The following is a 25911-nucleotide window of genomic DNA, read 5'->3' on the forward strand; positions in this document are numbered from 1 at the left end:
AGATGGAGGAGAATAGCTCAAGCAGTGAGCATGTGCTCAGATTGTCTGGGTACTACAATCGCTTGAATCAAGTGGGAGTTAATCTTCCAGATAAAATAGTGATTGACAGAATTCTCTAGTCACCATCACAAGTTAGTAGAACTTAGTGATGAACTATAATATGCAAGGGATGACGAAAACAATTCCCAAGCTCTTCGCGATTCAAAAATCAGCGAAGGTAGAAATCAAGAAAAACATGAAGTGTTGATGGTTGACAAGACCACTAGTTTCAAGAGAAAGGGCAAAGGGAAGAAGGGGAACTTCAAGAAGAACGGCAAACAAGTTGTTGCTCAAGTGAAGAAACCCAAGTCTGGACCTAAGCCTGAGACTAAGTGCTTCTACTGCAAAGGGACTGGTCACTAGAAGCGGAACCACCCCAAGTATTTGGTGGATAAGAAGGATGGAAAAGTGAACAAAGCTATATTTGATATACATGTTATTGATGTGTACTTTACTAGTGTTTATAGCAACCCCTCGGTATTTGATACTGGTTCAGTTGCTAAGAGTAGTAACTCGAAACGGGAGTTGCAGAATGAACAGAGACTAGTTAAGGGTGAAGTGACGATGTGTATTGGAAATGGTTCTAAGATTGATATGATCATCATCGCACACTCCCTATACTTCCGGGATTAGTGTTAAACCTAAAATAAATGTTATTTAGTGTTTGCGTTGAGCATGAATATGATTGGATCATGTTTATTGCAATAAGGTTATTCATGTAAGTTAGAGAATAATTGTTGTTCTGTTTACATGAATAAAACCTTCTATGGTCATACACCCAATGAAAATGGTTTGTTGGATCTCGATCGTGGTGATACACATTTTTATAATATTGAAGCCAAAAGATGCAAAGTTAATAATGATAGTGCAACTTATTTGTGGCACTGCCGTTTAGGTCGTATTGGTGTAAAGCGCATGAAGAAAATCCATGCTGATGGGCTTTTGGAATCACTTGATTATGAATCAGTTGATGCTTGCAAACCATGCCTCATGGGCAAGATGACTAAGACTCCGTTCTCCGGAACAATAGAGCGAGCAACAGATTTGTTGGAAATCATACATACTGATGTATGTGGTCCGATGAATATTGAGGCTCGCAGCAGGTATCATTATTTTCTGATCTTCACAAATGATTTGAGCAGATATGAGTATATCTACTTGATGAAACACAAGTCTGAAACATTTGAAAAGTTCCAAGAATTTCAAAGTGAAGTGGAGAATCATCGTAACAAAAAAAAAGTTTCTATGATATGATCACAGAAGTAAAATATTTGAGTTACGAGTTTGGCCTTCAGTTAAAACAATGTGAAATAGTTTCACTACTCACGCCACCTGGAACACCATAGTGTAATGGTGTGTCCGAACATCGTAACTGTACTTTATTAGATATGGTGCGATCTATGATGTCTCTTACCGATTTACCACTATCGTTTTGGGGTTATGCATTAGAGACAGCTACATTCACATTAAATAGGGCACCATCTAAATCCGTTGAGACGACACCGTATGAACTATGGTTTGGCAAGAAACCTAAGCTGTCATTTCTTAAAGTTTGAGGTTGCAATGCTTATGTGAAAAAGTTTCATCTTGATAACCTCAAACCCAAGTCGGAGAAGTGCATCTTCATAGGATACCCAAAAGTAACTGTTGGGTACACCTTCTATCATAGATCCGAAGGCAAGATATTTGTTGCTGAGAATGGATCCTTTCTAGAGAAGGAGTTTCTCTCGAAAGAAGTGAGTGGGAGGAAAGTAGAACTTGATGAGGTAACTGTACCTGCTCCCTTATTGGAAAGTAGTTCATCACAGAAATCTGTTTCTGTGACTCCTACACCAATTAGTGAGGAAGCTAATGATGATGATCATGTAACTTCAGATCAAGTTACTACCGAACCTCATAGGTCAACCAGAGTGAGATCCGCACCAGAGTGGTACGGTAATCCTGTTCTGGAGGTCATGTTAATTGACCACAATGAACCTATGAACTATGAGGAAGCGATGATGAGCCCAGATTCCACGAAATGGCTTTAGGCCATGAAATCTGAGATGGGATCCATGTATGAGAACAAAGTGTGGACTTTGGTTGACTTGCCCGTTGATCGGCAAGCCATAGAAAATAAATGGATCTTCAAAAGGAAGACCGCTGATAGTAGTGTTACTATCTATAAAGCTAGACTTGTCGAAAAAGGTTTTTGACAAAGTTCAAGGTGTTGACTATGATGAGATTTTCTCACTCGTAGCGACGCTTAAGTCTGTCTAAATCATGTTAGCAAATTGCCGCATTTTATGAAATCTGGCAAATGGATAAACAAAACTGCATTCCTTAAAGGATTTATTAAAGAAAGAGTTGTATATGATGCAACAAGAAGGTTTTGTCAATCCTAAAGGTGCTAACAAAATATGCAAGCTCCAACGATCCATCTATGGACTGGTGCAAGCATCTCGGAGTTGGAATATAGGCTTTGATAAGTTGATCAAAGCATATAGTTTTATACAGACTTGCGGTGAAGCCTGTATTTACAAGAAAGTGAGTGGGAGCACTACAACATTTCTGATAAGTATATGTAAATGACATATTATTGATTGGAAATAATGTAGAATTATTATGCAAAGCATAAAGGAGTGTTTGAAAGGAGTTTTTCAAAGAAAGACCTCGGTGAAGCTGCTTACATATTGAGCATCAAGATCTATAGAGATAGATCAAGACGCTTGATAAGTTTTTTCAATGAGTACCTACCTTGACAAGATTTTGAAGTAGTTCAAAATGGAACAGTCAAAGAAAGAGTTCTTGCCTGTGTTACAAGGTGTGAAATTGAGTAAGACTCAAAGCCCGACCACGGCAGAAGATAGAAAGAGAATGAAAGTCATTTCCTATGCCTCAGCCATAGGTTCTATAAAGTATGCCATGTTGTGTACCAGATCTATTGTATACCCTACACTGTTTTTTTGGCAAGGGAGTACAATAGTGATCTAGGAGTAGATCACCGGACAGCGGTCAACATTGTCCTTAGTGAAATAAGGATATGTTTCTCGATTATGGAGGTGACAAAAGGTTCGTCGTAAAGGGTTACTTCGATGCAGATTTTGACACTGAACCAGATGACTCTAAGTCTCAATCTGGATACATTTTTGAAAGTGAGAGCAATTAGCTAGAGTAGCTCTGTGCAGAGCATTCTTGACATAGAAATTTGCAAAAATACATACAGATCTGAATATGGCAGACCCGTAGACTAAACTTCTCTCACAAGCAAAACATGATCACACCTTAGTACTCTGTAGGTGTTAATCACATAGCGATGTGAACTAGATTGTTGACTCTAGTAAACCCTTTGGGTGTTGGTCACATGACGATGTGAACTATGGGTGTTAATCACATGGTGATGTGAACTATTGGTGTTAAATCACATGGAGATGTGAACTAGATTATTGACTCTAGTGCAAGTGGGAGACTGAAGAAAATATGCCCTAGAGGCAATAATAAAGTTATTATTTATTTCCTTATATCATAATAAATGTTTATTATTCATGCTAGAATTGTATTAACCGAAAACATGATACATGTGTGAATACATAGACAAACAGAGTGTCACTAGTATGCCTCTATTTGACTAGCTCGTTCATCAAAGATGGTTATGTTTCCTAGCCATAGACAAAGAATTGTCATTTGATTAACGGGATCACATCATTAGGAGAATGATGTGATTGACTTGACCCATTCCGTTAGCTTAGCACTTGATCGTTTAGTTTGTTGCTATTGCTTTCTTCATGACTTATACATGTTCCTATCACTATGAGATTATGCAACTCCCGTTTACCGGAGGAACACTTTGTGTGCTACCAAATGTCACAACGTAACTGGGTGATTATAAAGGTGCTCTACAGGTGTCTTCAAAGGTACTTGGTGGGTTGGCGTATTTCGAGATTAGGATTTGTCACTCCGATTGTCGGAGAGGTATCTCTGGGCCCACTCGGTAATGCACATCACTATAAGCCTTGCAAGCATTGCAACCAATGAGTTAGTTGCAGGATGATGTGTTACGGAACGAGTAAAGAGACTTGCCGGTAACGAGATTGAACTAGGTATTGAGATACCGACGATCGAATCTCGGGCAAGTAACATACCGATGACAAAGGGAACAACGTATGTTGTTATGCGGTTTGATCGATAAAGATCTTCGTATAATATGTAGGAGCCAATATGAGCATCCAGGTTCCGCTATTCGTTATTGACCGAAGACTTGTCTCGGTCATGTCTACATAGTTCTCGAACCCGTAGGGTCCGCACACTTAAAGTTCGATGACGGTTATATTATGGGTTTATGTGTTTTGATATACCGAAGGAGTTCGGAGTCCCGGATGAGATCGGGGACATGACGAGGAGTCTCGAAATGGTCGAGACGTAAAGATTGATATATTGGACGACTATATTCGGACATCGGAAAGGTTCCGAGTGATTCGGGTATTTTCGGGAGTACCGAAGAGTTACGGAAATTCGTATTGGTCCTTAATGGGCCATACGGGAAAGGAGAGAAAGGCCTCAAAGGGTGGCCGCACCCCTCCCCATGGGCTGGTCCGAATTGGACTAGGGAGGGGGGCGCCCCCTTCCTTCCTTCTCCTTTTCCCTTCCCTTTTCTTCCCTCCTACTCCTACTACTTGGAAGGGCTCCTAGTTCTACTAGGAAAGGGGGAATCCTACTCCCGGTGGGAGTAGGACTCCCCTAGGGCGCGCCATAGAGAGGGTCGGCCCTCCCCCTCCTCCACTCCTTTATATACGGGGGCAGGGGGCACCCCAAAGACACAACAATTGATCTCTTGATCTCTTAGCCGTGTGCGGTGCCCCCCTCCACCATAATCCACCTCGATCATATCGTAGCGGTGCTTAGGTGAAGCCCTGCGTCGGTAGAACATCATCATCGTCATCACGCCGTCGTGCTGACGAAACTCTCCCTCAACACTCGGCTGGATCGGAGTTCGAGGGACGTCATTGAGTTGAACGTGTGCAGAACTCGGAGGTGCCGTGCGTTCGGTACTTGATCGGTCGGATCGTGAAGACGTACGACTACATCAACCGCGTTGTGCTAACGCTTCCGCTTTCGGTCTACGAGGGTACGTGGACAATACTCTCCCCTCTCGTTGCTATGCACCACCATGATCTTGCGTGTGCATAGGAAATTTTTGAATTACTACGTTCTCCAACACTTCATCCTACACCTCCTACGGATTGATAAACCTTAGGTCATCCACTTGAGGGAAATTTGCTACTGTCCTACAAACCTCTGCACTTGGAGGCCCAACAACGTCTACAAGAAGAAGGTTGTGCAGTAGACATCAAGAATCAAACAAGAGAGAGGAAGCCATCTAGCCACTAACTACGAACCCGAAGGTATACAAAGAACTACTCATGCATCATCGGAGAGGCACCAATGGAGGTGGTGAACCCCATCCATGATGGTGTCTAGATTGGATCTGGTGGTTCTGGACTCTGCAGCGGCTAGAATTGATTTTTGTAGACGCCCCTAGGATTTCTGAAATATTGGGGTATTTACAGAGCAAAGAGGCAGTCCGGGGGGCACCCGAGGTGGGCACAACCCACCAGGGCGCGCCCTGGTGGGTTGTGCTCTCCTCGGAGCAACCCCCAGATGCAGCCTTGGCCCATTAGGTGTCTTTTGGTCCATAAAAAATCACCGTAAAGTTTCGTGGCATTTGGACTCCGTTTGGTATTGATTTTCTGTGATGTAAAAACATGCAAAAAATAGCAACTGGCACTTGTCACTATGTCAATAGGTTAGTACCAAAAAATGATATAAAATGACTATAAAATGATTATAAAACATCCAAGATTGATAATATAACAACGTGGAACAATTAAAAATTATAGCTAGATACATTGGAGACGTATCAGCATGCTCTTTGTTTTGCAATAAATGTTTCAACCGTGGTATTATAGGAGCATACCACATCACCTTGGCAGGAATCTTCTTCCTGGGGCGCTTGCCCTCGACATCACCAGGGTCGTCGCGGCTAGTCTTATAGCGCAATGCACCACATACCGGGCACTCGTTCAAATCCTCGTATTCACCGCGGTAGAGGATGCAGTCATTAAGGCATGCATATATCTTCTGCACCTCTAACCCTAGAGGGCATACAACCTTCTTTGCTTCATATGTACTCTCGGGCAATTCGTTGTCCTTTGGAAGCATCTTCTTTAACATTATCAGCAACTTTCCAAATCCCTTGTTAGATACACCATTCCCTGCCTTCCATTGCAGCAGTTTCAGTGTGGTGCCCTGGTTTTTCTTGTCAGCTTCGCAATTCGGGTACAACAATTTCTTGTGATCCTCTAACTTGCGTTGCAACTTCTTCTTCTCCTTTTCACTTGCGCGGTTTCTATTTGCATCAGCAATGGCCCGACCTAGATCATCAGCGGCCTCATCTGATGCCTCTTCTTCAGCTTTTTCCCACATTGCCGGCTCAGTTTCTTCCCCCATTGTTGTACCATCGTATTCAGGGAACTCATGGCCAGGATAACTGTCGTCGTCCTGTTCTTCTTCATTGTCTTCCATCATAACCCCTCTTTCTCCGTGCTTGGTACAAACATTATAATGGGGCATGAAACCGGACTCAAATAGGTGGACGTGAATGGTTCTTGACTTAGAGTAATTCTGATTATTCTTACAGCTGGCACATGGACAAGGCATAAAACCATCCGCTCGCTTGTTTGCCTTAGTCGTAAGCAGAAAAGTACGCACACCATTAACGAACTGGGGAGAGCATCAGTCATCGTACATCCGTTGCCGGCTCATCTTCATTACACAACACCGAATAGACCAAATTAATACAAGTTCATACATAAAGTTCATACAACACTTATTCTCATAAAACAAACATACAAATAACTCTCTAGCTAAACCATTTTAATGCAACAACAAATGCGGTCAAGATCACAACTAAGGTAACAATTAACCCAACAGCATAATGATGCCAAGCCTCACTATCAATGGCATATTTTTTTAATCTTTCTAATCTTCAAGCGCATTTTCTCCATCTCGATCTTGTGATTATCAACGACATTGGCAACATACAACTCCAATTCCATCTTCTCCCCCTCAATTCTTTTCAATTTTTCTTTCAAATACTCGTTTTCTCTTTCAACTAAATTTAACCTCTCGACAATAGGGTCGGTTGGAATTTCTGGTTCACATACCTCCTAGATAAAAATATCTATGTCAACTTGATGAGCATAATTTGTCATAAACACGAAATTCAACAAATAGTTATAAAAGAGAATATACCACATCCGAATCATAACCCAGACAAGGGCCGACGGGGACGGATATCAAAACCATGGCACTATGTATAACAAACAACGTACGGGTAAGATAATTATATAAGTAACTATATATCTAAATCACACAAATATGATTTTTTTATACAAAAAAGATAAGAACAAGAGGCTCACCACAAGATGGTGCCGGCGAAGGGACGGTGCGGGCGATCGACGGTGGTTAAGACAGAGACGGGAATGCACTAAGTAAACCACACCTACATATGCAAACTAAGAGTTATTTTGACCTCAAATTGCATATAAATCAAATACTACCACGTATAATTCCTTCCAAAATAAAACCCACAAATCACTATACTTATAGAGCATTGCAAGAGCTAATCTAGGATGAGAGATGAAAGGACAAAGTTGCTAACCTTTGTGATCACTTGGATGGATGGAGTGCCTTCAAATCTTGGACAAATTTTGGCAAACATGAAGGTGAGCTCGAGCAAGAGGGGAAGCAAACAGAGAGGGGGGAAAAACAGAGCGCTTTGGCTCGGGCTGGACGAAGCACTATATATAGCGTGACCTTTAGTACCGGTTAGTTATACGAACCGGGACTAAATGTTCATCTCTAGTCCCGGTTCGTAGCATGAACCGGTACTAAAGGTGCTGGTAGGGCCACAACCTGACACAAACCTGCCACCACGTCTTTAATACCGGTTCGTGGCACGAAGCGGCACTAAAGGTTCACCACAAACCGATACTAATGAGCGCTGCCCGCCTAGCCGTTGGAATCGGCACTAATGGTCACATTAGTGCTGGTTCAGTTACAAATTGGGACTCTTGTGCTTCACATTAGGCCCTTTTTCTACTAGTGTGTACTTTGTGTAACTTGCATGTCATATATTATTACTCTAGTATGTGGTCAAAATTAGTCTCGAAAAATGCATTAGGCCCTATATATGGAAGGAGGGAGTATCAAACTACCGGACTACTAAACACTTTGCTCCAGAGAAATAATTTTCTAGGTCTAGTTGAATTGACAACTCAACTGCTAAGACATATAAATATTCTTTGGCTCCCTTTGCGTCGAATTAATAATTTTGGGTGAAATACTACACTCGAAGACTGTTGCGATTCCCTATACTTGTGGGTCATCATGGGGCGTGATGAGAATACGATGAGCCACTTGTGGCGCTTCGAGAGCATTGTGCCTCCACACCGCTCTAACGGAGGTTAACAACCGTAAGGTGTGAGCTTCGGGATACATTATTGTTTCTACATGCCTCGATTATCTCTTACCTGATTCCTTTACTTATGCACTTACTTTTCGATAGCCATCATACTTCAAGTTATATATCTTGCTATCACATACTTGATTATCTTGTTTAATTAGCATAATTTGTTGGTGCACATAATTGAGCCTAGCTTGTTTAGGTTTTATTTCACATTTATTGAAGCCTAAAGCGAAATTCCTACTCACCCCCTCTAGGTGACATCCACGTCCTTTCAACGTGCCTTTGTCCTAGACAGCCCGACGGGAAACCGATCGACCCTGAACTCGCCACAGATGCTAGCCTGAACAGTCTGGTGTGCAAACTGAGCGATCCTGGACATGTCGTGGATGCTAGTCTCCGGCACCAAACTCAGCGACCTTGGACCTGAGTTTGGACGGTCCGATGGGAGCTCAATCCGTGCCGGCCCATCTTGCACGTCTGGACGTTCGGGTTGTCAAGAGCGACACTTTAAAAGGGAGAACAACTAGGAATTTTGGCATTTCGTCTTTTGAGATTTCTGGTGAAGAGAAAGGCTATGTGGTGTAGAGATGTTTCGAGGAAGGACTTCGTCAACTAAATCCCCTATTAAATAGTGCGGGATTCCTAAGCTCAAGAGAAGCAAATGAACACTATAAAATAACATGCGTGAAAAGACGTTTGAGTTTTCTTTCACTTTTTTTACGTTCACGACAACCTTCACAAACTGATACTAAGATCTGCTCATCATTTGAGTGGTCTCATTAGTCCATTTATATGTCAACATTAATACCAAATCTTCCACGGGTCATGCGTCTAACGCCCAGGCCAAATCTACAAGGTACCGCAAAGTATATGGTTATACATGCCCTTGGTGCCCTGTTGACTTGCTGCCAATGCCAAGTACTCCCTTCGTTTCTTCTTAGTTCTTACGATGCGTATAAAGTTTGTTTGAATCAAAACTATGTAAAGTTCCATCAATTACATCTTAGAAAATATCAACATTTGCATTGAAAAAGTTATATAGCATACAAATTAATTTCATGATGCATCGAATTATATTTTTCTTATATAGTTGATCAAATTTCATGAAGTTTGACTTCTGACAAAATTTTATATATGCAAACTAGAAACAGCCAACAAGGCGACAGCCAACAAGGCGTAAACCCCCACTGGCCCACTTAGCTCGGATCGGCAACAACCAACAAGGTGTCAACACTGGCTCGTCCCGATTCACCAAGGCACTCCGCTAGGCACGCAGACGCAAGGTTAGACCGAGAAAGACGAGCGATGCATTTAAGAAGCAGGGCGAGAAACCTTTTCTCCGGAGCAAGAGATTTTTTCGCCATTGCAACCGTCATCAAGACGAGTGAAAATCACTCGTCTTAATTACTTGCACTTCTAGAAGTATATCTGACCTCTGGGCAGGAAATAAAGCCAAACATTTGTTCAAAATTCACTTGCCCCGTCTCAATTACTTCACCTTGTGTTTCTATTTCTGGCCTCCTCGCCGAAAACTGATCCGAACATTCCTGCAAGATTCACGCCTTTGTCTTGACCACCAGCATTTCCAAATCGGGCCTCTGTGCCGGGCCGGAGGGACTACGTGGCTGGCACGAACCGGTTAGCCGAAAACAGGGGCCTGAACCGGTAGCAGCAGCTTCCATTACACGGCGCCAGACGCGCGTGCCTCTGCCCGTCCCCGCCCGATACGACACGACCCTCCCACGACACGGTCGCACGGACACGATACCCCGCGTCGCCGGATCCGACGGCGGCCGCACGAGCGCACGATATTCTCGCGCGGGTTTCTCGCCCCGGCAACCGCGCATTTATTACCAACTCGCCTTTTTACATTTCACCCCCTAGCATATCCCGCAACGAACAGAAACACCCCCGAGACAAGCAGCGCGAGGGGCCAAGTGTAATTTACAAACTCCTCGGGGGCGCGGCGGCGAAGCGTGTAGGACTTTTGCTTCGGCGAGCTCTCCCTCTTCTCCCCTCACAGGCAGGTCGCTCGCTCGCCCACACACTGTCAAGTTCAACTCCCCGCTCCGCTCCCCCAAAGATTCCAAATTTTCCCAAATCGCTGGCCTCAATCGCCCGCGCCCCCGCCGAATCCCCAGATCCCCACCTCCTCCCGCGCGCCCCGGCCCCCAGCTCCGCCCAATTCTAGGGTTCCCCGCCCGTACGCCAGCTCCCCACCGCCAGATTAGGGTTTCCATCTCGCATTCCGCCCTCCCGGAGCTTCCCCTTCCGGGCGATTGGAGCCGGAGAGGAGCGTCCGGCCGCGGCGAGCTGCGGGTTCCCTCTGCCTAGGGCCTGGATTTCCGGCGGCGGGGGGGATGTCGTGAACGCCGGAGCTTGCTTGCTTGCTCTTCCCCGTCCGTCGGGGAGCTGAGGTGAGCTGAGCTGAGCTCAGGCTAGGCTAGGGTTTCGTGCTGCGTGCTCCGTCAGCGAGGAGGGCAGCCGGAGATGTTCTACTCGCAGTTCATCTTGGCCAAGAAGGGCCCGCTCGGGACCATATGGATCGCCGCGCACTTGGAGCGCAAGCTCCGCAAGAACCAGGTCACGGACACGGACATCGGCGTCTCCGTAGGTGGGTGGTTTCCGCTGCCTCACAAGCTCTCTTTCGGATCTGCCCTGCTTGCCATGCAGAGTGGCAGAAAAAATATGTTCTTTTGCTAATGCTCATTTCATTGCTGCTGTATCTGTCAACACTTAAAATTTGCCATATTTGGCGCGTTTATGGCGTTGATGTATGCGTATTGCCTAGTTATTGCTTAGTTATTGCTAGTGGATTAGTAAAGATGTTACCTTTTTGCCGGCTGCTAGCCTAGCCAGCTCCTAGTCGTCCCCAGCGGACGTGTGATTAGTTGCTGAGTATGCCAACAAGCTGCTTTTTTTTATGTATATGCTCGACTGCTGGATTACTGGTATTGTACTACATGGTATTTATCTGCTTTGCTACTGCCTGAGTAGTGCGTAGAAGTTTTCAACCCATTTGAGTTAGTTAAGTAATGTTAACAGTCCAGGTGCATTTCTATATAGTCTTGATGGGATCTTGAAAAGAGCCATGCTTTTAGAGCTTTCCTATTGTGGTTCATTGCTTTCTAGGAGTGAAAGGAAATGTCACCTTGATCCTCGCTAGTCGCTGGGTCACCAAGAGTCACAAAGGTCTAAGTTTATTGTATATCCATGGCTATCGGTGGACTTTGTTTCGAGAACTAGGTACCGGTGGACTTGTAAAGTCTATCATAGTGGTTATGTAATGCTTATAGTCCAAGAATGTTAGCAGCTTCCTGATGCCTCATGTCTCATGTGTACTTGTCTACGGGCTATGGCCTAAGGATAATAGTTCATCTTTCTAGGCATACTACTCCTTGACTAGTTTTTCGTGTTTTGTCGTATCTGTTTTCGGGGAGTGTATTTATGCATTGTGCATGCGATGAATAGCAACATTACCGAACTCCCGCGTGCCGACCATGTTTGAGAAGTACACATATGAGAGTTTTCTTTAACATCGGCTGTTTCAAATTTAACCTTCACAAATGGCTATTTGTTTTAGTTTTCTTGATACAGATAATTTGATTCTTTGTTGTACATGTAGTCATGTACTACTAAAATGAAGCATAAAGCGAGAGGGAAGACTTCTAGTAAATGTGCACATTAGCTATTGACGCACTTCTGAAATAAAGCCTGCAAATAGAAAGTAAAGGAACTGACCAGCATGTGTATTGCTATGCCTATTGAGTTATTTATTGCTTGAAAGCCGTAAACTTTTTTAACTTTCAACTGATCTGTGAGTGTATTTGCGGTAGTAATCCACAAGCCTATTATTATTGGAGTTTTGAGTGACGATTGGGCTGTGTCTTTACCGCCACGTTCTTTCTTCATATGCAATGCTCTTAGGTGATGCTTGCATTTAAAGTAAAAAAATGCTCCCACTTTATGTAGAAAATGATAATGCTGAAATGCTCCAAAGGGTTACCTACTAATCCATCTCAGTATCCATTTAAAGTATAACATTTAACACATGATGCTCCATATTATGAGGAACCATGGACTTGAAATAATCAGGCAGTGATGATATGTAAGTGTAGCACTTTGTGACGAGAAACCTTGGAGTGAGACAAATAAGGCTTCAAAGTTAACCCAAGAAAGCTTCATCTAGTTGTGCGCTGCGCAGCAAACCTGAGAGATGCATATAGTTAATTTTCCTGTTACTTTCAGGTAGTACTAGGCTAGGTTTATAATGATGTCATTTTGAGGTAAGCAAGACCAATAGAAATATTATTCCAATTTCCTATAACATTTTTTATTGTGCCATCACATGCATAGCATAATTACATGTTTTACAAGCGGACATGAAGCCGTAGAATTTCTAACAAGAAATCATGTGTACTTTCTTTTTTTAACGTAGAAGATTTCTAGAGAACTGTTCTTGTCTGGGTTTTGGCATGCACATACATTTTTGTGCCCAGGGGTATTGCCTGCTGCTAGTTGTCATTATGGAATTCCCTGTTAACGATTATCTTTATGGCGAAAAAATGGTGGGTGTAATTTTCTCTAATGAAAAAAGGAACCTATGTGTGGATAGTTTATCTTTTGTTGACAGAAGTAGTCTACTATGTCATGAGTCAAACGGCGGAGTGTCAGGTAGGACGCTTTTGGTCTCATGCTGATGCTACTTTTCTGGCATTATTTGCTGTAGGCTCTTATCATTTTGATCGAGCCATCGCGCTCCATAAACTGTGTCCTTGACGCATGTAATCGAGCTTATTCATGAACAGATGGCATAGTTAATCACAAATCACGGGTAAAGCATCACTGAGTAAGAGCATCAGCTTAGAAAGTTAATCAGTGAGAAGAGTTATCTCGAGTTTCCAGTATATGGAAACAATGATCTCTCACATGGCTTTAATATTTCTAGTTAATCAACAATTTGGTGGGTAATCACAGGAAGGTTTTATCTCACAAAGTAAAAAAAATCAGCTATTTATGACTGGCGCATACTTACTTTGAAGGAACTAGAAAATGTTGTAAGTTTGTTACTGTACTATGAGTCAGTTGGACAGGGAAACCCACCACACATCTCTGAAACAATCTCTATGGGCAATTGATTTTCGATAGAAATGCTGTTTTGTCCTGATATTTCTCATTTCTCTGTGCCATGTTCTCTTTTTTTCTAGCTGAGTGCTAATTATCCATATTCGCGCAGATTCAATTATATTCCCTGAGGTTCCAATTGCGCTGCGGTTATCCAGTCATCTTATGGTAGGCGTGGTCAGAATCTATTCTCGGAAGGTCAACTACCTATTTCATGATTGCAGTGAAGCCTTGCTCAAGATAAAACAAGCATTTAGGTCTGCTGCTGTTGATCTCCCCCCTGAAGAATCAACTGCTCCATATCATTCTATAACACTCCCTGAGACATTCCATCTTGATGATTTTGAGTTACCGGAGGCTGAGTTTCAGGGGTAAGGTCACTACTCTTGGTGATCTAGGTTTGTTTAAAATATGCTCTTCAGTTGTCTAAAGACTTCCCACCATGCTCCAGGGACATTGATCATCATGTAAGCTCAAAAGAACAGATTACCCTGCAAGACAACCCAGAGAGAACAGGATATTCAACATCTGAATTTGGTTTAGATGGTTGGTCCTTTCTGTGTTCACATCTTTTACTTTTCAAATTATGAACTTATCTGTTAATAATTTAAGCATATCTGAATGTGCAGAAAGATTTGGTGATGGCAGTTCTTCACATATGGGTTTTGATTTGGAGGAGGTAATCTTAACTTAATGAACCTTTTTTCCATGTGTTTACTGCAAACTTTTGTGGTGCACATTGCACATTATAGTCTGCCTGCTGTTAAGGCTTAAGATTTTTATAGGATCATTTGGAGGATGACATTGGACAGTTGGTCAATGGTTCTGAGTGTGCCATGCATTGATTTGTTCTTGAAATTATATGCACTTGTCTTCCAGCTGTATTGGATTATTTTTGGTTCCTTACATAATTAATCTGCTAATTCTTTTAAAAAGGTCATTTATATTGGGTTATTTTCGGTTCCTTACATAATAAATGTGCCAATTCATTGAAATTAAGGTCGCTTATGCAAGTCAAAGATTGTAAAGTTCTGTGTCTTCTTTACATCATGTGACTGACTTAATTAAACTCTCTTTCAAATGCTGACCTTTTTTTATCCTCAGGAATTATTGCTGGCGAAGGATGATCCAATTCAACTCGAATCTGGTGATGGGTAAAGTTGCATCTTTTGTCTTTTGAGCACTAATCCCATTGGTCCATTGCTTTTCTTGGAATCTGTTATATTGCCCGGTTGCATGGCCTGCATTTGGGCTCTCATTAAAGGGGTTCACTTTCATAGTTTCCAAGAATGATTTTACGTTTCTCCAGGCTGTTTAGTGTTTACTTTGATTTTAGTGTCAAATTTTATATTGTAAGCCTACTATAAGATCAGTTACTCCCTCCATATGTCCAGATGTCCTTCCATATATGTTACTCCCTCCGTCTCATAATATAAGATGTTATTACAACCAATGTACTGGTTGTAATAACATCTTATATTATGGGATGGAGGGTGTAACTGTTTGCACGCTGAGTTGCAGTTTTCATTGATTTGTCATGCATACCATGAAAACATTTTTTACTACTTAGTTGCCTAGGCATTTTTGAAGTGGCAATGCCTTGCATCTTGCCTTTTTGCTCTTATTTTGCTACATTGACATTCCTTGTGTTCTTTTTGTCTCTCCAGTATCCTCATTCAAGGTCAATCATCACTTCATCCTACTGATATGGATGTTGACGATAACCCAAGTAAAGATGAAGAGGCTGAAGCATATAACAAAATGGATGATGAACCTTCTAGTTCCAGCAAGCAAAATCAATCGAATGCAGATGATTTAAGAAACAATATTCCTAACTGGACTGGTTACAATTTGCGTACCCCTGATTTGAATGATATGCTTTTCCACAATGAAGGTGACGCGGGGCCATCTTCTTCATACTATCAGCCTAGTCCCTTCCCTTGTGATGATCCTGCATCTCCTGCCTCTCCTGCCTCTCCTGAGTTTGTAAGCGCTCAAGCCCCAGCTACACCTGGCTTAATGGAAGAAACAGTTCCTTCCAGAGTGCATGAAAGTCCTGTTCTGAGTCCGCAACGGAAAGCTTCACCATCAAGCAACGAGGAAACTGCAAAGATTGACAATTTTGCTGCTCCGCCCTCAGATTTTGTCCATTCAGCCGCAGCAAATGATGTTGGGATGGTTGAATTTGGATTGACTAAGCCTGTGCAAGTTGAGTCTTCTGGTGCCGCACAGGAGAATTCTGCCGCTCCATCCTTAGATTTTCTCCATTCAGCTACAGCTACAGCTAATGCTAATGATGCTGTTGGTGCTGAGATGGCTGAGTTTAGCTTGGTTAAGCCTGTGCAAGTTGAGTCTTCCGGTGCAGCACAGGAGAATCTTGCCGCTCCATCCTCAGATCCTTTCCATTCAGCTGCAGCAAATGCTAATGATGCTGTTAGTGCTGAGTTTGCTGAATTTGGATTGGCTAAGCCTGTGCAAGTTGAATCATCTGGTGCTGTAGCTCCACCCTTGGATTTTCTCCATTCAGCTGCAGTAAATGCTAATGATGCTGTTGGTGCTGAGATGTCTGCATATAGATTGACTAATCCTGTGCAAGTTGAGTCTTCCGGTGCACCCTCAGATTTTCTCCATTCAGCTACAGCTAATGCTAATGATGCTGTTGGTGCTGTACAAGAGAATTTTGCTGCTCCACCCTCAGATTTTTTCCATCCAGGTGCAGCACATGCTAATGATACTGCACATGCTGATGATACTGTTGGTCCTGAGATGACTGAATTTAGATTGGCTAATCCTGTGCAAGTTGAGTCTTCTGGTGCTGTACATCATAATTTTGCTGCTCCACCGTTAGATTTTCTCCATCCAGGTGCAGCACATGCTAATGATGCTGTTGGTGCTGGGATGGCTGAATTTAGATTGGCTGAGCCGGTGCAAGTTGAGTCTTCTGGTGCTGTGCGGGAGATGGATTTTCTGAGGCAACACTCTGCAACTGTGGATATGCCACCAGAACCACAAACATCAAAGGCTACTGTTGATAAGTTGGTGGTAAATACTGAGGATATAGCTGTATCAGGTAAAACACTGCCTTTTAAAGCAACCATGGGAAGTGTGCCATTTGTTCAGAATACTTCGGAGCCACGCACTAATGGTTCTACCGAGACATACGTGACAGGGAATCAAACACATTTTAATGAGGGGTCAGTAAACATGCAAGGTAAAGTTGACTTTATTGTTTTTCTTTCCGAAGTCTCAGAATTCTTGTGGCCATCTGATTTTTTACTATGTTTTTGGCAGGGTATAATTTTCTTGCTTCTAATGTATCTGTAGAGCCATACCCTGGTGGTTCTACCGAGCCATGGGTGACAGGGCAACAACAACAAAGCTTCTTGTCCCAAGCAAGTTGGGGTAGGCCTAGTGGTTCTACCGAGCCACGCGTGACAGGGCATCCAACACATTTTAATGAGGGATCAGTAAATGTGCAAGGTAGAGTTGACTTTATTGTATTCTTTTCGAATTCACAATTTTTGTGGCCATCTGATTTTTTAATATGCTTTTTGGCAGGGTATAATCTGCATGCTCCTAATGTGTTTCTCGGACATAACTTACAAGAAATACCACCAGGAATGACACACAGTAATATATCAACTGCTGCTTTCCAACAGAACACTGGAACAATACCGCAATACATGTCATATAATGATAGACCAAATGACATGTTCACCTCAAATTTCCCAGAACGCGAGAGAATGCTCTCAGCTCCATATATTGGATTCCACCAGACAAATGACTTGGGGCAGTTAACTGCAGAGAAAGGAATCACTGAATCTGATGGAAGTAACAAAATAGGTAGCCTTAGTAGCAGAAAACGTCACTTGGAGGATAGCATGCCAGCTCCAGAGAGTAGGACTACTGAAAATTTGTCCAGCACACCAGATGGTCAAAGAACCACTGATGCTATTCCTAACGATGATGATATACTGGCATCCATTTTAGGTATGGATAATTTAATCCTCAGATTTTTGTTGCATCATCTTCCTGTGTTGCCTAATTACATCTTTTTGTATTAGTTGGTAGAAGAACCCCTGGATTGGTGCTTGATTCAACTCCATTACCACCTAATGCATCAACTTCAAAACGCCAAAGGTTGACACCGAAGACCGCATTGACACCCAAGACCAGGACACCCAAGAGAAGAGTGAAAATGGATGATGCCATGGTTATACATGCTGAGTACGTATATGCTTCATTGCCTGCCTCTAAAGAACTTGTTTGTGGAAACTGTGTGACTATCCTTTCAAAACGTATTGTTGTATCCTTCTTTTGTTACCGTCACTTCCTTCCTGGTCCAAAATGAATATGATGATCTTTCCTTGGATCCTTAACTTAATTCTTGTCTTAATCAGCTGTAGTAGAAACAAAGACCATTGCTAGTAAAACATTCATCATTCTCCTCAGTGCGATAAACCTGTTAATTCTTGCACCTCTTACCATTTCAAGAAATTCTTTGTATAATTTTTGTTTCTTTCTTTTAAAGAAAACATGCTGCACTTTTCTTTAAGGTTTTCTTATTATGACATTCTTGTCATTGGGCGAGTAGTGGAGAAATTATGGCATGCTTTTGAGATTGCAACTCCTGTAAGAAATGTTCTTGCCAAGCTATTGCACCTTCACAAGTGTGCTATTGCTACCTTTCTTTATCAGACTGTCATTCTTCAGCGTACAATTCCACTGTAATATGCACATAGAATATACAATCACTGAATAGTACAGATCATTTCGTCCAAGTAATGTTCTACTGTTAGCTTACTTATTGACTCTTCCCTTCTCCAGTATTATACGGCAGCAGTTGATTAGTACCGAGGATATAAGGCGCATCCGTAGAAAGGCTCCATGCACCCGTACTGAAATATGGATGATCGAGAAAGGTTCACTTGAAGATGATATATTCCGCGAGCCTATATTTTCCTGTAAGTTCTCTAAATTGTTTTTGATTTTCTGTATCCTCTTTTGTCTCCCCAGAGGAAGCAAATTAAGCAGAGTTAATTGGTCTATTACTCTTACCATCTTACTTCCTCCGTCTCGGTTTACATGGCATGCACGTCATTCTAGGTTGAGAATTTAACTAGCTTTATATGTATTATATGTGATGAAAAATATATGTTTAGAAACTACATCCGCTTAAGAATCCAGTGATATACTTTTTGTGATATATAACTCATATTTAGTTAGTCAAATGGATGACTTAGAACTACGCGCACGCCCTATAAACCGAGACGGAGGGAGTAGTATTATTCTATAGTATTCTCTTGTTAATTCCATGTTTCCCTTACTCATGGATGTTTTGCTTCCCAATTAGGTATGCACAAGGACCTGAACGGTTTACACTATCGAACCTATGAGTCTGTTTCTCAATTCACCGTACATAACAGGGAACCGCAAGGACAAGTAGACATGTCTGAAACTATCCGAGCAGATTACAGCAATGCTGGCATCTCTGGTGCAGAGGAAAGTGCAGCTCATGATCACCAACTTCATATGGTGCTACCAGATACCAACAATGTTGACATCTCTGGTGCAAAGGACAGTGCAGCTCTTCATCACGAACTGAATATGGGACTACCAGATGGAGCTCACAACGTTGGCATCTCTGGTGCAAATGACAGTGCAGCTCTTGATCACCAACTAAATATGGGACTACCAGATGGAGCTCACAACGTTGGCATCTCTGGTGCAAATGACAGTGCAGCTCTTGATCTGGGACTACCAGATGGAGCTCACAACGCTGGCATCTCTGGTGCAAATGACAGTGCAGCTCTTGATCACCAACTTCATATGGGACTACCAGATGGTGCTCAATTAGATGCTACACCACAAGAAGCAACTGATGCAGTTGATGCTACAGCTGCATTTGGTTTGCAAATGCCATCTGATGAACGTGATAACAACATTGAAAAAGTAACTGAGTTTGGTGACGGGAAAGAAATCCCACTTGTTGACGAAACAAATGCTGCTGCAAACATTACTGCTCATGTTGATACACTGGATAAGGATTGCCATCAAGATGCTTCGGCAGATATGCAGAGGAATACAAATGCTGATACGCCTCTCTTTGTGCAAGATGACATAACCCATGATTCTGCTACTATAACAGATGCTCCTGATGTTGCTTTGCATAGTTCTGGCCCAGCTTGTGCACAAGCAGTGGATCGCCGGGAAGGGGAATTGAGTGACATTGTTCGCAATGATATTAATACTTTTGAGGATAGGGAGATGCCCACTTCTGAGATTACTGGACTGGAATTCACCGAACATGCCCCTGGTTTTCCTCAACCAACAGAGGATGATAATGCTGCGTCGGCCATGGGAGAAAATTCTGGCTTGCAAGGAAACAATGCAGGATCCTTCATGGACATGGACAACACGGGGCATGACTTCACGGACATGGACAACACTGGGCATGACTTTGCACTGAAGGAATGCAGTGTAAGTCCACCTAGAAGTTTGTACTATTATTATACACACTCACGGAATGCTTTGTTTCTATAACTGCTAAATGATGCTTGTATTCTACTGGCTGCTTCTGGCACATCTTGCAATGCAACTACATACACTGTTTTATTTTCATTGTCATTAAAGCCAGATGATAATTGGTATTTGGTTTAAATTACAGGATTTTGGAAGCGCAATTCACGGTGTCGACACAGGTAATTCTTCTGTCCAGATAAGAACCATGAATTTGTACCCTAGCATGGTGTGGATTCATTATGGCTGTATCAGAAAAAGCATGTCCCATGTATCTTCATGACACCTTTTTTCCTGTGTCACCGGATTCACAAATGTTGCGGACGTGGATGCCCAAATCCATTTTGTTAACTAGTATTATAGTACATGAAGTTCTTCCCAATCATGTGCTTACTATGTCGGTCTTGCGCTGCGAAAGATTTATTAAGCTTTTAACATAGTTCTACTGTATATCGTTTCAGATTTTCTACCCTATGATGATGATGGGGACTTTGATGAGGCAATTGATCTTGATGATGACGACGATGAGCCAAATCCTGACGAATTCCAGTCTCATGATGCACTTAGTGGCTGGTCGTCTCGTACCAAGTATGATGGACTTGATTTTAATTCCTTCAGACTTGCGTTCAGACCCTTCCCAGTTTTTTTCACCATGTGTTGCTATTTATCCGTATGCAGGGGTGTTGCAAGATATCTCAAGACTCTGTTCGATGAAGAGTCTGGTCGGGGGAGAAAGAATGTTGTCATTGATCATCTGGTACATGGAAAGTCTCGGAAAGAAGCCTCAAGGATGTTCTTTGAGACCTTGGTACGTCATCAATTTTGCTTCATGGTCTTTGTACCTTATTTTGCTTGATGCTAGTGCATTTCTACCCATTGTAGAAAAAGGTGTGCAGGCAAGTAGGCCGCATTTTATAGTTACATCTTCATTTAACATAGCATTTTACATTCAACATATTCCATGAAGATGGTGCTGTCTTTGAATAGTCTCGGTCTGCAACATCTTTCGGATTAGATCCGCAACGCTCTTGTGACGAGTCTGGTTGTTTGAACCCCGCGCCGCATGGGATTGTACCACCCATCACAGTCCATCAGTACTTACGTGCTCTGCTCCATTGACAGGTCCTGTCGACGAAGGACTACATTCAAGTGGACCAACCAATTCCCTTTGGTTTAATAAACGTGAAGCCAGTGTCCAAGCTCCTGAAGACAGATTTCTAGACCAAGACCGCCCTAGCAAAAGTGGCATGATATACAATACATCTTACAATATCTGTCACAGCACCATCAACAACATACAGATTGCCTTCATCTTCATCGCCGTCGTCATGACTTGCCCCCCGGATTTTCGTTGTTTGTTGTTAAATTTATCTCCCTCCGTAGTAGTATCGTGCCCCCCGCACTAATCTGTGCCTAGCAGAGCTGAGCCGAGCTGAAGTAGTAGGGCTGTGTTGTTGTGCTCCATCCATGTCAGTGTACATATATGATTAGCCCGTGTAAAGTTAAGTTTTATATGCCGTGTAATGTGGTAGTGTCGTTGGCTCAGAAGTTATTGACTGCCTGTCGTTTCCTTGAACAGTCCTTGGGAACTGTATGCATCTGGATCTGTTGGACTGCTTGTATTTGGAAGTTTTCCTCAAGTTTCAGGACTGATGAATTTTACTGTCTTGATGCAATTTGGCAAGAACTTGCTCCGTTTGTTCCTTCTTTCTTCCTGTTTGTTTTCTGAACATTTTTGTTGTTTTCTGAACATGATGGTGATGTATCATTGATACATGAACGAATGAGATTGCAACAGTACCGCCGTTCCACTTGATGAGGAAGGGATTGCAAAGCGACCTGTGAACCGTAAGGAGCGTCACCCTTTTTCTAAACGGTGACAGAAAAAGTGTCTCGCTCTCACTCGCTGAAAGCTGAAAATCAGAAGAAAACAAGAGGAATGATGATAAAAACGTGCCGACTGATTGATCAAAATCGGCGGGATGGAGGATATGCAGGCAACGGTCCGTGCCATGCTGCCTGATATTATTCCTCGTGATGGACGATGGATGGATGGATGGAGCAGGAAGCACGACGGAAAGCAACAAAAATCCTCTCATCTCAAGAGAAAAGCGACGGAAACGAACGGGGCGCAGCCAAAGTCGGTGCCGAAACTATGTTATCGGTTCGCTACTTGTGCTCGAGCATTTCTGGAAGCGTTTCCGTGCCTCGTGTACGGAAGCCGCCGTGGTTATAAGTAGATTGTCATAGACCGACGGACCAACGAAAACACATTATACTTCGGGGGATCAAGGCAAGTGCTTCGTCCTACGAGGCCACCCACCACCTCAGCTCCGAAAAAGGGCGAGGACAATCACGTTGAAGGTGATGAGGTAGCCGATCCGGAGAAGCCAGCCAGCCCATCCACGGTCCATGGCTAGTCTCTCGTTGATCTCCCGAAGCATGGGTAATCAAACGACTCAAAATTACACCTTCAGAGACCGGAGCACGGAAATCAAGCAGGCAACTATCGATCGTACGTGCCCGTGTCGGTGCACCCATCCATCTTTTGCCCTCGTATAATACCTCTGCCGACCTGAAAACACCTCACTCGATCTGCCACTGACCCGAGCTATACGCTGCGGTGCACCGTGAGGTCAGATCACTGCTGCAGACTGAGAACAGAGCTGAGAGCGGAGGAGGACAGATTGCGTGCTTAATAAAGCCTTAAAGCGGAGAGGTCATCCCAGACATAGCCTCAGCTCAAGCTCATGGCACACTACGAGTTTCTGCGACGGAATCTGCCGCTTTTCCGCCACCCACTTGATCTGCAAAGTAGTAGTATGTGTACGCATCTATGCGTAGACATGATTATTAAACGCGGAAAGTTGGCCTGTCATTTTGATTCGGCGTGTATGTATATATGCTAGCTAGGCGTAGGCGCACATGGCATGGCTTGTTTGCGCATGACTATACCATGATACGCCTTGTCCTCATTCCGCAATTATTTAGACGTATTCGTGGATTCAGAAATAATGGTCGAGGGAGATACATACCCGAGTGGCACTCCACTTTGCAAGACAATAGGCTTTGGGGGGAACCGGCACAACCCTCTAGAGGTGGCCTATCACATATATATATAATGAGGTGGTATACAACGTTACAATATACACATGTAAATACAGTCTAACACCCTCCCTTAATCTTAGCCACTTTCTAATGAATCTAGAAGGGTAAGATTGCGCCTGCAAGTCTCAAACTGTGGCAAAGGCAATGGCTTGGTGAAGATGTCAGCAAGTTGATCCTTGGAAGAAATAAACTTGATCTGTAGTTGCTTCTGGGAGACACGTTCACGCACAAAGTGATAGTCAACTTCAATGTGTTTCGTTCGGGCATGGAATACCGGATTTGCAGAAAGGTATGTAGCACCGATGTTATCACACCAAAGAACAGGAGGCTGTGATTGGGGTATACTTAACTCCTGAAGCAAGGACTGTACCCAGATGATCTCTGATGTGGCATTGGCCACAGCCTTATACTCAGCCTCAGTACTGCTACGCGAGACAGTAGCCTGTTTCCGAGCACTCCAGGCAATCAGGTTAGAGCCAAAGAAGACAGCATAACCCCCCGTGGATCGCCTGTCATCCGGATTGCCAGCCCAGTCTGCATCAGAATATGCTGAAAGACAACCAGAGTCAGACGGCCGAATATGCAAACCATGAGCCACCGTGAAACGAATATAGCGTAAAATCCGCTTAACAGCAGACCGATGAGTGTCACGGGGTGACTGCAGATACTGGCAAACTCGGTTAACAACATAGGAAAATGTCTGGTCGCGTGATCGTCAAGTACTGGAGCCCACCAACAATACTCCTGTCGCATCAGAAGAAGAAAGAAGCACACCATCAACAGCATTGAGCTTATCAGTGGTAGACATGGGTGTAGTCGTCGGTTTGCACTTAAGCATCCCAGCTCGCTGCAACAAATCCAGAGAGTACTTCTTCTGCGTCATAACAAGGCCAGCAGCACGAGAAGTAACCTCCACACCAAGAAAGTAATGAAACTTCCCAAGGTCCTTGACCGCAAAATCTGCACCAAGTGAGCGAACAAGCGCAGTAGCAGCCGACTGGGAGGAGCTGACCAAAATGATATCATCTACATAGACCAACAAGTACATAGTAACCTCAGGCCTTTGAAGAAGAAACAATGAGGAGTCAGCAGTTGATGATGCAAAACCATGAGCACGAAGAGCCATTGCAAGACGAGCATGCCAAGCACGAGGAGCCTGCTTCAGACCATAAATTGCCTTGGACAGACGACAGAGATGATCAGGGCGATCCGGATCAGAGAAACCCGGAGGCTGGCGCATGTAAACCTCCTCCGCCAAGACACCATGAAGAAAAGCATTTTGAACATCAAGCTGACGAAGAAACCAACCTCGAGTAACAGCCAGAGAGAGAAGAAGTCTGATGGTAGTAGGCTTGACCACTGGACTGAAGGTGTCTTCATAGTCAAGTCCAAAACGCTGTCGAAAACCACGAGCAACCAGACGAGCCTTATAGCGCTCAATGGACCCATCAGAATGCCTCTTCACTTTGAAAACCCATTTGGAATCAATGACATTTACCCGTGATTGTGGAGGAACAAGAGTCCATGTCTGATTGCGAAGAAGCGCTTGATACTCCTGCTCCATGGCCTCTCTCCAATGAGGAATGCGCATAGCAGCTTGATACGTGCGTGGCTCAGAGGATGGATCTGCGAGAGCAGCAGACATGCACGCCGTTGGTGCCATCGTGACGTTGCTTAGGCTGAAAAATGCCACTCCGACTGCGCGTATGTGGACGTAGAGCAGCAGCAGGAGCCGGCGAAGGCGAAGGTGACGGAGACGTGACGGTCGCCGGAGATGCAGGAATCACCTCAGGCGAGCTCGGGACAGACGACTCTGGGCTGCATGGCGAAGACTGGCCCGACGACAGGGGCTCAGAGGCCATGGGCGAACCGAGAGTGGGCGAGGCCAGCTCCGGTGACACCGGCCCAGACGGCCTTGGCGAGGCGAGAGCAGGCGAGGCCGGCCCTGGTGAGAAGGGCCCAGACACCCTGGGCGAGGCAGGGGCGGGCGAGGCCAGGCCTAGTGATGACTGCCCCGACGCCCTGGGCGAGACGGGGACCGGCCCAGTCGGCGGGGTTGCAGGGCGCGACGATGGCGAAGGCAGCCCAGAAGCCAGAGGTGACCAGGCCAGGACGTCGATCGGCCGTGCATGAGCACGGAAACCGAGGCCATGCAGGGGCGCCATGTGCTCCTCATGCACAACAGAAGGTGCCGAGGATGAAGGCGATGGCGACGAAGAGGAAGATGGCACTTCCAGAATCTCCAAACGAGCCCCACGACCAGTGCCTGCACCATGGTTAGGCAACAATAGAGGAGAATATGCAACATCATCAAATTGATCAGAAGCAACAGAGGATGAATGCATGACAGGTGGCTCGGTAGTGGACACAGGGAGTTTGGCAAAGGGAAAAACATGCTCATCAAACACAACATCCCGAGAAATGTAGACACGATTAGTGGGCACATGAAGACATTTGTATCCTTTATGAAGAGAGCTATAACCAAGAAAAACACACTTCTTGGAACGAAACTCGAGCTTACGCTTGTTATATGGACGGAGATGGGGCCAGCAAGCACACCCAAACACCTTGAGAAAGGTGTAGTCCGGTTGTTCATTAAGGAGAACTTCAATGGG

At 43.9% G+C, this 25911-nt stretch overlaps 1 protein-coding gene across 3 annotated transcripts; it reads left to right on the top strand.

The window, feature by feature from the left end:
- The first annotated feature begins 10569 nt into the window (after positions 1–10569).
- Positions 10570–21956, top strand: LOC123062862 (uncharacterized). 3 transcript variants are annotated; one of them, XR_006429922.1, is made up of 16 exons: positions 10570–11159; positions 13782–14040; positions 14121–14215; positions 14299–14348; positions 14774–14823; positions 15337–16880; positions 16961–17149; positions 17228–17659; positions 17734–17896; positions 18497–18633; positions 19023–20149; positions 20337–20370; positions 20650–20776; positions 20867–20996; positions 21311–21844; positions 21920–21956. XR_006429922.1 is itself a non-coding variant. In XM_044486545.1 (15 exons), the coding sequence occupies exons 1-15, from the start codon at positions 11036–11038 to the stop codon at positions 21407–21409; spliced, it is 4560 nt and encodes a 1519-aa protein (XP_044342480.1). In that variant the 5' UTR covers positions 10570–11035; the 3' UTR covers positions 21410–21938. The 3 variants fall into 3 exon arrangements, 2 of the variants coding, with proteins under 2 accessions (XP_044342480.1, XP_044342481.1); XM_044486545.1 differs by having other exon boundaries at positions 21311–21938; XM_044486546.1 differs by having other exon boundaries at positions 16994–17149; positions 21311–21938.
- The last annotated feature ends 3955 nt before the right edge of the window (positions 21957–25911 follow it).

This window comes from Triticum aestivum, chromosome 3A, assembly GCF_018294505.1.
Source record: "Triticum aestivum cultivar Chinese Spring chromosome 3A, IWGSC CS RefSeq v2.1, whole genome shotgun sequence".
Lineage (NCBI taxonomy): Eukaryota > Viridiplantae > Streptophyta > Magnoliopsida > Poales > Poaceae > Triticum > Triticum aestivum.